General features: G+C 45.3%; 1 protein-coding gene across 3 annotated transcripts in view; it reads right to left on the reverse strand.

Annotated features, from left to right (window-relative positions):
* sfswap (splicing factor SWAP) overlaps positions 1-12,015 on the reverse strand; it is a 69,016-nt gene that overhangs the window by 35,135 nt on the left and 21,866 nt on the right. For all 3 annotated transcript variants that reach the window (XM_030355121.1, XM_030355120.1, XM_030355122.1), the window contains exons 11-12: positions 505-562; positions 174-277 (exon numbers count right to left, since the gene is read on the reverse strand). In XM_030355121.1, the coding sequence (XP_030210981.1) occupies positions 174-277; positions 505-562 (162 nt within the window). The remainder of the gene's footprint in view (positions 1-173; positions 278-504; positions 563-12,015) is intronic.

Consider the following 12,015-nt stretch of genomic DNA (forward strand, 5'->3'; position numbering starts at 1 on the left):
ACCTCCCACTTGGCGGGTGTACTGCTCGGGTCCCAAGAAGGGCCGCGTCGAGTGTGAGGGTATTCGGATGAGCGGTTCTCGAGAGCACTGTGAGCAGCGACTCCGGAGGCCAGTGCCACTGCACCGGTCTCCACAAGGAACCCCTGGATGTGAGCGTGGAACGACGGCCAGACCTTGTCCTCGTCCGAGTCGTCGTCCAGACGGACCCGGTTCTTCTCCAGGGGCAGCATGTCGTTGTCTTTGGCCCTGATGGCAAAACAGATCGGGGCGAACGCGGCTACCATGGCAACGAGAAGACGAAGACAGGAGGGGGTGGAAGAGAGACAAAGAGAAACATTTTAAATGGTGAAGTTGCACACTATAAATGCACCACACGATTTGACCCTTGAATATCGACTGCCGACTTTATTCATTCCGTTATCAAAAAATAAACGGCGCCGAAAACAGCACACGTCTCCTTCTCTGGAACTCATCATAAAAAGTTTGATCACTTAAAAGTCTTACCTTTAGTAACAATTGCCTCCTTTGCTTCATTATCCTCTGCGGTCTCAGCCGACTCGCTCTGGAAGGAGAGAAGCGCAAAAGGTGGGACAATATTAACACCGACGGCAGACACTTTTTAGACACCGTGAATGAAAATCGCACGAGGCGTTTGGTGTAACACGCTAACAGATAGCTCAACCTAAATCATATCCGTGATAAGCGTCAACGGCAGCCAAAGGGCTCAGGGGCCGTTTGAGGACACTCATCTGGGCACTTGGCCGGGCTGAATTGCCACCTTGACGTGATCATGACGCGTCAAACGAGAGACATCGGCCCATCTGAAACAGCTGTGAGTACATACAGGCAGCCCCTCTCTCTCCGTCTCTCAGTGAGTTAAAGCTTTCTCAGCCTCGCCTTTGCTTCGGTTTCAATCTTCTCCTTTTTTTACCAGCAGACATTAATGGAAGTTGGAGACAGTAATTGAAGGTGGAGACACAGAGCAGAGATGGCAGGGGCAGGCTAATGTCTCTTCTAAACGGGCTGATGGGGCAACAACAAATCGTGTCCGCCCAGACATAAACAAGAGTTCACTCGGGGAAATCGCAAGGGTAGCATGACATGAACTCAACTTGGCTACTCGGCTGTGGTGTAAGGGAACACAAACATCAGGGGATGACGGTTCCATTGAACATGCAGAGATGGGCGTCTTTGATATCCGACAATGTAAACAGACAGACTATGCCTCCCCATCCTGTATGAGCCTTTGGCAGAAGGGAAATAATTAAGCGATGGAGTGCTGTGAGAAGTTACCATCTTCTTTGAGACACAGACCGCAGTAGGTCTAGAGGTAAAAGGTCTATTCTCAATAGTAATTAAAATAAATAAAAGTTGACTCACATAAGGACCTGACAATTGGTAAGGACATATGCAGGGTGTGATTTGTGATACAAACAGAGGGGGTGTTTAAATAGGATGAAGTGTAGGCCTATACGTCATGCTAAGAAAATAGTCTGCGTTGCATGCTGCGGCATGTCGACCCTCTTTGAGCCACATCTCTGCCAATCTCCGGGCACAGAAGGAGGAAACCCCTGGTCCGTTTGCTGCAATGAACAGTCAGCTGTTGAGCAATGAGATCATTCAATCGGTCTCTGTTGGTCGGTGAGAAGATGGTTCACGGTGCCGAATCCCCTTTCACACGCGGCTGTTGACACCGGGAGTGTGGAGAAGGCGGTGAGCACTTTGCGCTAACCTTCGCAGAACTCTGTGTCTTCTGTGCAACGCCCACCTCAGCATTGGCACCGTCAGCTGTGGTGTCTCTCCTCTGCAGAATCAGGGACGAGGCCACCAGGAACAAGTCTGGCAAAGTCTCGGGTGCTTTCTTTAACAACGCCATCTCCACCGAAGAAAAGCCACTGTGTCATTTTACTACGAATGCCCCAAAACTTGGCCCTCGCCATGGAAGATCTGGATCTCCCATTGACGCTCCAAAGAGTTTGACCGAGGCTGGATAGCTTTGCTAGAGAGCCGTCAGATGTGAGGGGGGGAGGACAGCCAGCACACGTCAAACTCTTTTCTTATCCTGCAAGTGCGCATCCCGTCTCTTGTCTTCTCTGCAAAATGTATAGGCATTTGACGCGGGGCCGACACTTTTCATGTTTGCTCATTTATTTTTTTTTAAGTTCTTTTGCAGACGTTCCTTTTATGCTATGAAAAAATGTAGATGTGGATATGAAGCCTCTCTTGTCTTACGGGGCTTAATATCTGATGTCAGAGCAAGCTGTACACTGAACTGTCTCGTCTGTGGTGACAGCGAGCCATTCTCAACCCTTTTCTGTTTAGCAAAGCGTCCCGGCTCAATGCAAGGCCAATCCGTAGCCTCAGAAGGCAAACGTTAGCTTTTAAGTCTGGGTTTCTCGGCCCTTGAGTCAACCTGGGACTGCGAGTTCCCCTGAGGCTGAGAGTTGCTCTTCATCTACCTGTTGCATCAGTCTCAGTTGCAGGTGCGTGGTTCTAGGATGTTTTGTGACAGTCCTGAAAATGTTATGATATGCTGAACCCTTTTAATTTTTCCGGGATGAAATATTACATCAATGTTTGTGCTCGGTGACATTCTTAAATATTGTGCATGGATCAAGGCTAATCAGGATCATTAGCTAAATTAGCCGTAAGGTCATCTATTGTCTTTCGAACGCAAGCGCTGACAGTGGCTGGTCAATTTCGGATTTTAACGTGCCATCGCACTATAGACTGTTCACGATCCAGGGCTTTATTTAGTTTAAAATATTTTAGTTTTAAGTATTTTATATGGTCTATTGGTGAAGTAGCATTGATCACTTTTAGGGGGGGATAAATGTTGTCCTCACAAGGTTGTCCTCAAAATGATCAGAAAGGGTGAAATCCCACACATACCCCGCGGCAAATCGCACCCTGCGTAAATCCGTAGCATCCCTATCCAAACTTACTCTGTGCAGAGCACTCCTGAGGTCAATTTGTGGATGTAGCTGTGCAGGAATAAGGGGAGAACTCTAAACTCAAACCATGTCTGTCCTGGTCATCACCAACACAAAATAAGTATCAAGTCCTTCCCACACAGTGCAAGTATCACTACCTTACTGGAACAGCAGAAACTACTGGCAATAGTTTCTACCATCCAGAAACTACCCTAACAGGATTGAGCTCACAAAGGAATGGGGTAGAGATCAAGTTGCACGAGTTCGGTAACTGAGCCCCGAGTATCATGAGGAGAACACAAGTCAGAGGTCATCAGAAGAGTCAGCCAATGAAGCAAAAGTGGAGTTATAAAGAAAGTTATACAGCCACGAGAAGTAGGATGGTTGTTAGGTTTGGTGGTGGGCTGATATAACTTGGTGAATAGGTTATGGTTCAGCTAGCCAGGTCTGTGGTGGGTGCTTTTTTGCAGAAGGAAAGGTCACTGAGGCATTAGCCCACACTAGGAGTACTCCATCTCCCAGATGAGCTACTATGATGGGACTCACACCTTAGCTTTAGCATCAACACGAATCAACGCAGAAACCTCAAGAACGCTCAAATCCCGACACAGACATCAATAATCAATCGTCAGAACAGCCGAGAGAAGTGTGGCGTTTCTTACTGTGGAGCACAGTGAACAGAGATGTACTTTAAGTGAGGCTTGGGTTTCAGACACCGTTGTACTTGAATAGTACAAATTGCTATCCTAAATCAAAGCTTTTTGAAGTCTCTCGGATGTCTCATTTGTAAATAATTGCCTGGCAGAGAAAACAATTAGCTGTGAGCTCTGTGGATAATTGTTTCACTGCGTTACCAAATTTGGATTCAACTGCATAAACAAGGAGCCTACTGCACGTTGATATTACAAAAGTGATTACGCATTTCGCTTGGTGTGTTTTTCTACCCCCCCCCGGCCGTTAACCTCCCTGGATAACTAGAGTAAAGCAGGATTGTAATGCAAGGATTTCGTTCACTGTCCAGAGGGCAGCCCTTTGCTAAGTGTCTCGTATGCAATTACTTTTATATTTTGCAAAGGGGCATGTGTGTGTTTTATAACTATGCAGTGTGTGTCTAGTCTGAATAAGAACCATTAGCCAGCAATATGTGCTGCTGATGACATCATAATTCTTGACGATATAAATATAACGCACATTGTGCGTGTCAGGAGACACATAACAACGTAGGGGGGTTTGTGTTCTGTGAGACGGCAACACCAAATGCAAAAGGATGTACGATTATTTGTCACAATAATGGTTGATTTAACAACCATTTAATATAGATATATTATATCTTCTTCAGGTGTCTTCGGGTACCATGAAATGTGCCATAGAAAAATGAAACTTAAAAAATAAAACTCTTTATATTCAGGGCTTTTATAGATAAGTGATTGCGTTAGGGTTAGACTTACTGTACAAACATACGTATTCTTCCCCCATTTCCCTAAAAGTCAGATAAGTGATAAGATAAGAGACTTTATTAGACTGTATAAACATACATTTTATTCCCATTTGCCTACAAGGTCTCGCTCAATGCAGCTGCTGAATGTGTCCTACGTGGAACCTTTCAGTAAAATGCAACACCATTCATCCCAATTTTTAGCACAAACTTCCTTCCCCCCCCCCCCCCTCCTCTATATCACTCTGTTGCCGGGGGAACTGCATAGCCAGCGCTACGTTAAAAGCAGCTATCATCAGCGGCGGAGAGGCTGGTGTGGCACCGGTCTCAAACACGCGGCTCGCTCAGCGGTGAAGAATACGCTGGCGTCTGCGGAGGCCTGATAATAGCCGTGGTAATATAAAAAACCCCTATATGACGGCACCTTTGGAGCAAGTTCTCTTCATCCCCTGTCCCACAATACATTCCACCGCCGGAGCCTCGAAAGCCACGAGACGTAAATAAATAAAGATTTAAAAAACCTCTGACAATACGCACTTTGTTAGCAGAAGGCTGAAAATCGGATGGAGTCGAGTTGCCATTAAAAGGAAGTTGGGACACCGAGAGCTTAGCTGAATGGTTGGTGTAGTCTACACTCGTAGCGGAGTGCAGAGGATGTGTCGGTTATCATTCTTTACTTAAATATCAGAAATATTGTGAATGCTTTTTCAAATGGTTATAGTTAGATACTCAAGTATACACTGAAATTAACCAGATAGACCCAGATATAAACCATATTATGTATTAACATATCAGATATGACATGACAAAATGTCAATAGTGTATAATAATAATAGTGAAACCATCCTGTTGACATCTTGCAAAGGGATTAATATTACTGTGATTAATGCGGAGTGATTAATATCACTTCGCAAGATTAAACGTTAATTTTCCTTTCCTACAGTAGCGAAAAATACAAAAATAAATAAATGAATACACTACAGTATAAATACTAAAATAGGCTTTAATCAAAACAGAAAAATGGGGCTGTGCAGAAACGGATAAAAGTATGTTTATATTGTATATGCACGAGCACGTCGCTGGGGGGGGACGCAATACAGTAAACCCAGGTCCACACCCATGTCCTGACCTGCCGACTCGCCCCCCCGGGCTCAGCACGGTGTTTACCTCCCTGACTCTCCGGTGCCCTTGAAAATGTGTCAGATCAACCGTATGAAAGGAAAACACTTAGCACTGAAGTAGACTAGCCTCGGGGAAGGGGGAGGGGGGGGTAAACTGGATAAGCTACAAGTTTTCCGGTCACGGACAAGTACAGCTCCAGTAATACGATGGGAATAGACGTATATGGTTTCCGGATAGTTTATGCGATGCTTGGTGTAAGCGTTGAGTGGATGTCTACGTTGGAATCGAATTACAGACCCAGAGTTTTAACATTAAACTATTTTAGTTTAACTCCAAGCACTCAGTGTTATGCTTTGAATCAAGAGGTAATGGTTGCTCCATTTAATAATAAGATGCCAACACATACCCCAAAAAACGTATCACAAAAAAAGATTTCTTTAGTATTATTGTGATAATGATATTACCATGACAAGTTAATGAAGAACAAAGAGACCTATTCTTTCTGGGTCTCTCACCGCAAACAGTTTGTTGTCGGGACTCTCTCATGCACGGCCGCACAATAACAAACCATTCAATAATCCAACCTCACAATTGCCGCAGAAGACCTTTTATTTCTCAAGTTTGTTCATATGGTTTGCCTGCTGTGAAAGCCCTGCAGCTCTGTGAGGTCAGGCCTGGCTGCCCTGCATTGAAATAGTCAGTAAACAAGCAACAGGGTTCGCTTTTGTGGTGTGGCTATACATAAACAAATGGAGGGAAGAGTCACACAATTTTGCCGATTTGTAATGGTAGCCTTCATGGCTGCGGCGCACAAAAGCTTTCTGGTAGGAATGAGTGAACCATCCTGGTTGAAAAGAACAGGGCACACGAGAGAGAGAGAGAGAGAGAGAGAGAGAGAGAGAGAGAGAGAGAGAGAGAGAGAGAGAGAGAGAGAGAGAGAGAGAGAGAGAGAGAGAGAGAGAGAGAGAGAGAGAGAGAGAGAGAGAGAGAGAGAGAGAGAGAGAGAGAGAGAGAGAGAGAGAGAGAGACTCTGAGTGGCTGGGAGCGACGGCCGCCATCGAGCTGCGGGGAGAGAGGGCGCTGCAGGCCGGCTGCCGCTCCGTGGAAGGGAGGCCGGGGCTGGCGGAGCCGCCACTAAATTAGAGGGATGGTTTGGCCTTTAGCTGCTGATTAAAATCCACATGAAATGTGTTAAGAGTTGAGCGGCAAGCGGCAACCTGGCACCGCGCGTCAGGTCCTCTCAGGGATGAACCAGACTTTTTTTTTTGGCGAGCACGGGAAGAACTGTCGAATACAAATTTGCGTATTTGGCTTGTTACTTAATCTTGAATTGTCAAGGCTACCTCTGTGGGCAGACGTACATACATAGAGGACATCATTGTTCCCATTTCAGTGCAATTCACCAAAGCACAAGTCACCCTATTTGACAAAAGAACCTGACACAGAGGCGGAGGCGGGCAGGAGCTAAACAACATATATTTCTGTATTGTGGAGTCAAGATAACCCTCTGTGTAAGTGGATCAGGTAAATGGATGCAGCCGTGGATCAAGGGAAGTGCATTAATGCTGGGCTTTACACACAAACACATAATAAACGACACTACAGTAGTAGTACAAGGGATTGAAATCGAACCTCGAAGAAATAAAACCCCCTATAAGCCAGATCTGCCCACAAAACAATATTTGTGACCGCACTGAAGAATTTGTTTCATTTAGCCTGTTCTTTGTGATGCGTCGCCAGATAACACCAGAGAGCCCATGAAGCTTATTAGCATCACATCACACCGCTAAACAGCTTGGGTGGCCCAATGCCACAGCGTGATTCAAGAGCTGGGAATGTTCTAAAGGCAATGGACCGAAAGCCCCTCAGCCGAATCAAAGTTGGTGTTTTGGCTGATTCATAACACACAGCTTCGTATTCTCTGAAGGGACCACTGTGCCTTGCCATGCAGAGACTCATGCACTTCCACTCCTGCGAGGAGGGACATCTATATTAATGCACATGGACCCAAAGCTGGTGAGCTGATCGCCCTCCCCTGTGCCCATGAGCAAGGGGTTAGGTTTATGCGGTAAAGCAGAGCCATGTCTGTCTCGGCTGCTCTTGTATATTTAACATTGTGCGCCGCCTGGAAGACAGCATGAACCGGGGGTTAGGGTGTTGGGAGTCACTTAATTGCACTTGAATATTTTTAATAAAGCAATTCTTTCTCTATTATTTGCATAGATGAATATGTGAACGTAATGAGAAAAGGCCCTTTTCATGTAATAGTGTCTAAAGGTTATGTCACCCTGCAGTACACGTAATGGGGAATATATGCAGAGCAAGAACTGTTCCATAATTCAGATCATGCACGCGCACGCACGCACGCACGCACGCACGCACACACACACAGACACACAAACAGAGTTGTAGATTGAATGCCTTGCTCCCTCTCATTCATCCATCTTTTATCCCGTCCAAAACAGCAACCTCGGTATCACAACCCTCTAATTATTCAAAATCCGTTCTACCGAAACCAACTCCCACAAGAAAAAGACAATTTTACATATGCATTTGTATACATTTATAATTTATGTGCGAGTGTGCGAGAGAAACCTTGTAAAGATGATGACAACGTTGACGACAACAAAGTTCAACCATTTAACACGGGCGACTGAATCGTGCTTTGAAGGCATGGCTGCATGTTAGCTGAACCCCTGTACAGAAGCCTTCAATTTTTGATACAAAATGCCTGCGGGTGATAAAAACAAAACGGATTCAACTATAAACCCTAATTTCCCATGCTAGATGACAGTGCATGGCAAACGTGTGATAAAGGGAAAGTGCTTTAGCTCATTCATTCGAGATCACAGAAACTCTACAAGTCTCTCAAGCGCTGCATGTTGCGGCGCAGGCTTTGGTTGGCTAATACGTTGATGGGCCAATTAAACACGTCATAAGACTGCTACTGATGTCTGCATGTTGACAATCTATTTTCAATCGCATGGAAGGAAACAAAAAATACATATAAAAAAGAACCATTGGTCAGAGCTTGTTTTATTAAACTGTATTCCACACATAGTTGAATTATACATGTGGTGGGGAAAATATATTGTATATTCCACCGATATTCAAGATCAGTATTGCATCAATCTGATGCTTAGAACTAATAAAAAGGTGGTCACTGGTAAGACTGGGTTTGCAGAGCAATCTATTGGTCAATATTTCTCACAATCAACCAACTATAATGTCCCTGACCTAAACACTAGCCTCACTTAAATAAAATGTAACCGGGTACGTCTCTCGTTTCAAAATGTTCCCAATCAACTGACCATTCAATTCGATGTATAGAAGTGTATCGCGCTAGCTTTACAACAGTATAAAGCAGGTACACCTGTGTGGCCATTGGAGCTATGGTGTGAATGTAAGGCACCTAGATAAACGTTAAACTGACACATTGATAGGTGTACATTGGTCAAAACTATCACCAACTTTGTTTGCTCACATTGGGTGTCTGTCTCAACTGTACTCAATGAGATTTTGACTGTTATTTCAATTATAGTTTTGGGTATTTATTGCATCCTTCATGCTAACCATTCGTTAACTCTGGATTGATTCTATTAAGGAACTTGGCCAGCCGTCTTCTCCGTGAGGAAAAGCCAAACATAATCCTTCCTCCCAGCACAACCCTGTTTGGATCCAGAGTTTGTACGAAGAGGAAGGGCTATACACAGACGGGTCAGTTGTCAATGTGTTGGTGTGAGTGAGTGAGTGAGTGAGTGAGTGAGTGAGTGAGTGAGTGAGTGAGTGAGTGAGTGAGTGAGTGAGTGAGGTAGTCAGTGAGAGAAAAAAAGAGTGAAAGCGGGAGATAGAGATTTGTTGTGTTGTGCACAGCTCGGCGATGAAATACAATGTTACCCAGCACAAAAAATGGAAACAGATGGGTGGCTTTCAATGTTGATATTGTGTCACAACTGCCACAAATACACCAATGTACAGGAAATACTGGTATGTCCCAACATCTCTCTTGGTCGGGAAAAGCTGGGAAGGAAATATAAATAGGCCCTGAAAAAAACACCAAGATGTCAGCAAACCAGTGTGCTTGGGCTGTCATTACCATTGTATAAAGGTCTTCAATGCAGTGTATTACACACACACCCAAACACAGACACACAGATGCGTGTGTGAGACTATTACGACGACACTCTGGGCCTATGTATGTCCAAACCGTACCAGAATGCTTCCCGCATTTAAATTGCAAATAAGATCAAAAGTCAGTCAAAAGAAGGGCTTGGTTTGTAATACCCCGGCTGTGCAAGCAGCCAGCCAAGTCTGTTTGACATTCCAAATCTCTTCTGTTATGCACAGTGTGCAGAGGAGAGGGAACAGTGAATATGCATTAATATTGAATCAGACACTGAAAGGAAGTCCGCTAATGAATTCTGTAATAGAATAGATTTTAAACTCTTGGCAGGTTATGATGACGGCGGCCGTTCGCTCTCCCTGTTCGCCAGTTCGCCTAATTAGCTGGTGGCAAAGGGAATGCTCCCTCAGCACCCAGCCGGGAACCAGAGCTAGCACGCCGCGGAGCCAGAACGCCTTTGTCGTCGTCTCAAGTCCCACTCTGAGGCTCTTCATTAACCGTAACAGCGTGATTGGGGGCGCCCGGCTCAGAGCAGTGATATCTACATCTACTGGCCCATACCCGAAACTAGACAAACGGGTGGCAGGATTCTTGGCGTCCATCAGGATGAATAAATAATGACATAAATAAATGAATGACTAAAAGGCAATTAAGCCAGTGTGGAGAAATGCGCAAGAGCAAGGCAGTGTTCTCCAAACGGGTTCACAGCACTGACAAGCTAACACGCTTTTTTTTTTTGTAAGCTGACAAACTGCTCTCGGAAAGCAAACGAGAAACTGAAATGTTCCTGTGTTCAGAGTTTTCCACGGCTGGCTGCCTGGCCCGGTGACACTTTTTGACACATTACATGATGCACAAAATGTGAATATTTGTGAAGCAAACTCTTGGGTACAAGAGTTCCAAGGCACTAAAACCACCACGGCATGTCGGATCTTTGGGGGGAGATTTTTTTTTTTTATTAAAGGATGAAAAGTTTCCTTTACCCGGCGTAAGTGACTTAATTACGGTGAACAAATTAAGCATCAAAAGGTACAGGAGGTAACGTGTAGTCCCATAAGCCCCCTCCTATTACGATGAGAAAAATACTGAAAGCGATCCTGACAAACAGTGAAGGTCGGCATACAATCGCTGCATCGGGTCGGTAGTGTAATTACAGTCAGTACATGCACATTTGATTAACCATTGATCAAATCAGATCAATATCCAAACAGTGTAATGAGCAGCGCACATTAAGCATAGAATAACAACTCCTTAATGAGCGAGTGTTGGATTTTTGACCTTCTTGCGGACCGGCTATCAGGAAATCCACAACGCCGGATTTAACTTTCCTCCTCTCAATGAACAAACAACCTCACACACACACACACACACACCCCCCCATTCCAGCCACATTCCCCCCCCCTCTCAAGCGGAGGGCTGCGGTCATGTCCTTAAGAAAGCGGTCCGGGTGGGGGAGAGAGAACGCTGAGTGTTTTGAAAGGAAGAGAGGATCCTTAGACGTCCTTTCATTCCGAGAGGCTTATGAGATCTATCACGACGTGTGCAGAGATGAATGGCGAGAAGGGTCTCGCTGCACAGCAGGGCTTCATTCTGCCAGGACCCGCCGCCCGTACGCATTATCATTTTTTTTTTTTTTTAAAAGGCACTTCAGTGGGGATATTATTACTGATGAGGAGCCGGTTTAAACTGCACATCTCTCTGCGAGTCTGTGAGTTGGGGGAAGAATATATCGCAAGGACACTCTTAACTGGACCAGAGAGGGGGGGTGTTGTGGCTGTAGCCGTCCGAGAAGCTATTGAGCACGGAGTACGAGGAGAGTACTCAAAACTAGTTGGTGAAGTTACAGTTTGCAGGAATTTCGACACTTCAAATATAAAGTCACTATCCACCGATTTGTCGCTTAAGATTACCTCGGTAAAAGGCATGCAGCAATGCTAGTGCAACATTATCCAGCAGCGGAGAAGAACTGGAGTTCTAGAAAACAGCTATGGTATTGTCACTGGTCATACTTAGCAACTTGCTCACTCATTTTCTATGAAATATGAACTTCTCTTTAGGATTTAAACCAAACCCCTTAAATTCCAGCTCCCTAGACCATCAAAACCACTGTTTGGGTAGAGAGTTAGTATGGAGTGGGTGCATCGGAGACATTGCTTACTGTAAGGCACTTTGGACAAAAGCGCCTGGTAAATAAACGCCACGCAATGTTACATCGGAGAGGAGGGCGCCTCCACCGGGCCCGAGCCCAATTCACGCAGGAATAGTTCACCCCAGGGACCATGTGCCACTCGGACACTCCCTCTTACTGAGCTCCGGCCGGACCACTATACGACCAGCGTCTCAGAACATATGATACACACGCTGTCCTTACAACCGTTCCAACCTGCAAGTAACCGCTGAAA

The sequence above is a fragment of the Gadus morhua genome, chromosome 4, assembly GCF_902167405.1.
Source record: "Gadus morhua chromosome 4, gadMor3.0, whole genome shotgun sequence".
Classification (NCBI taxonomy): domain Eukaryota; kingdom Metazoa; phylum Chordata; class Actinopteri; order Gadiformes; family Gadidae; genus Gadus; species Gadus morhua.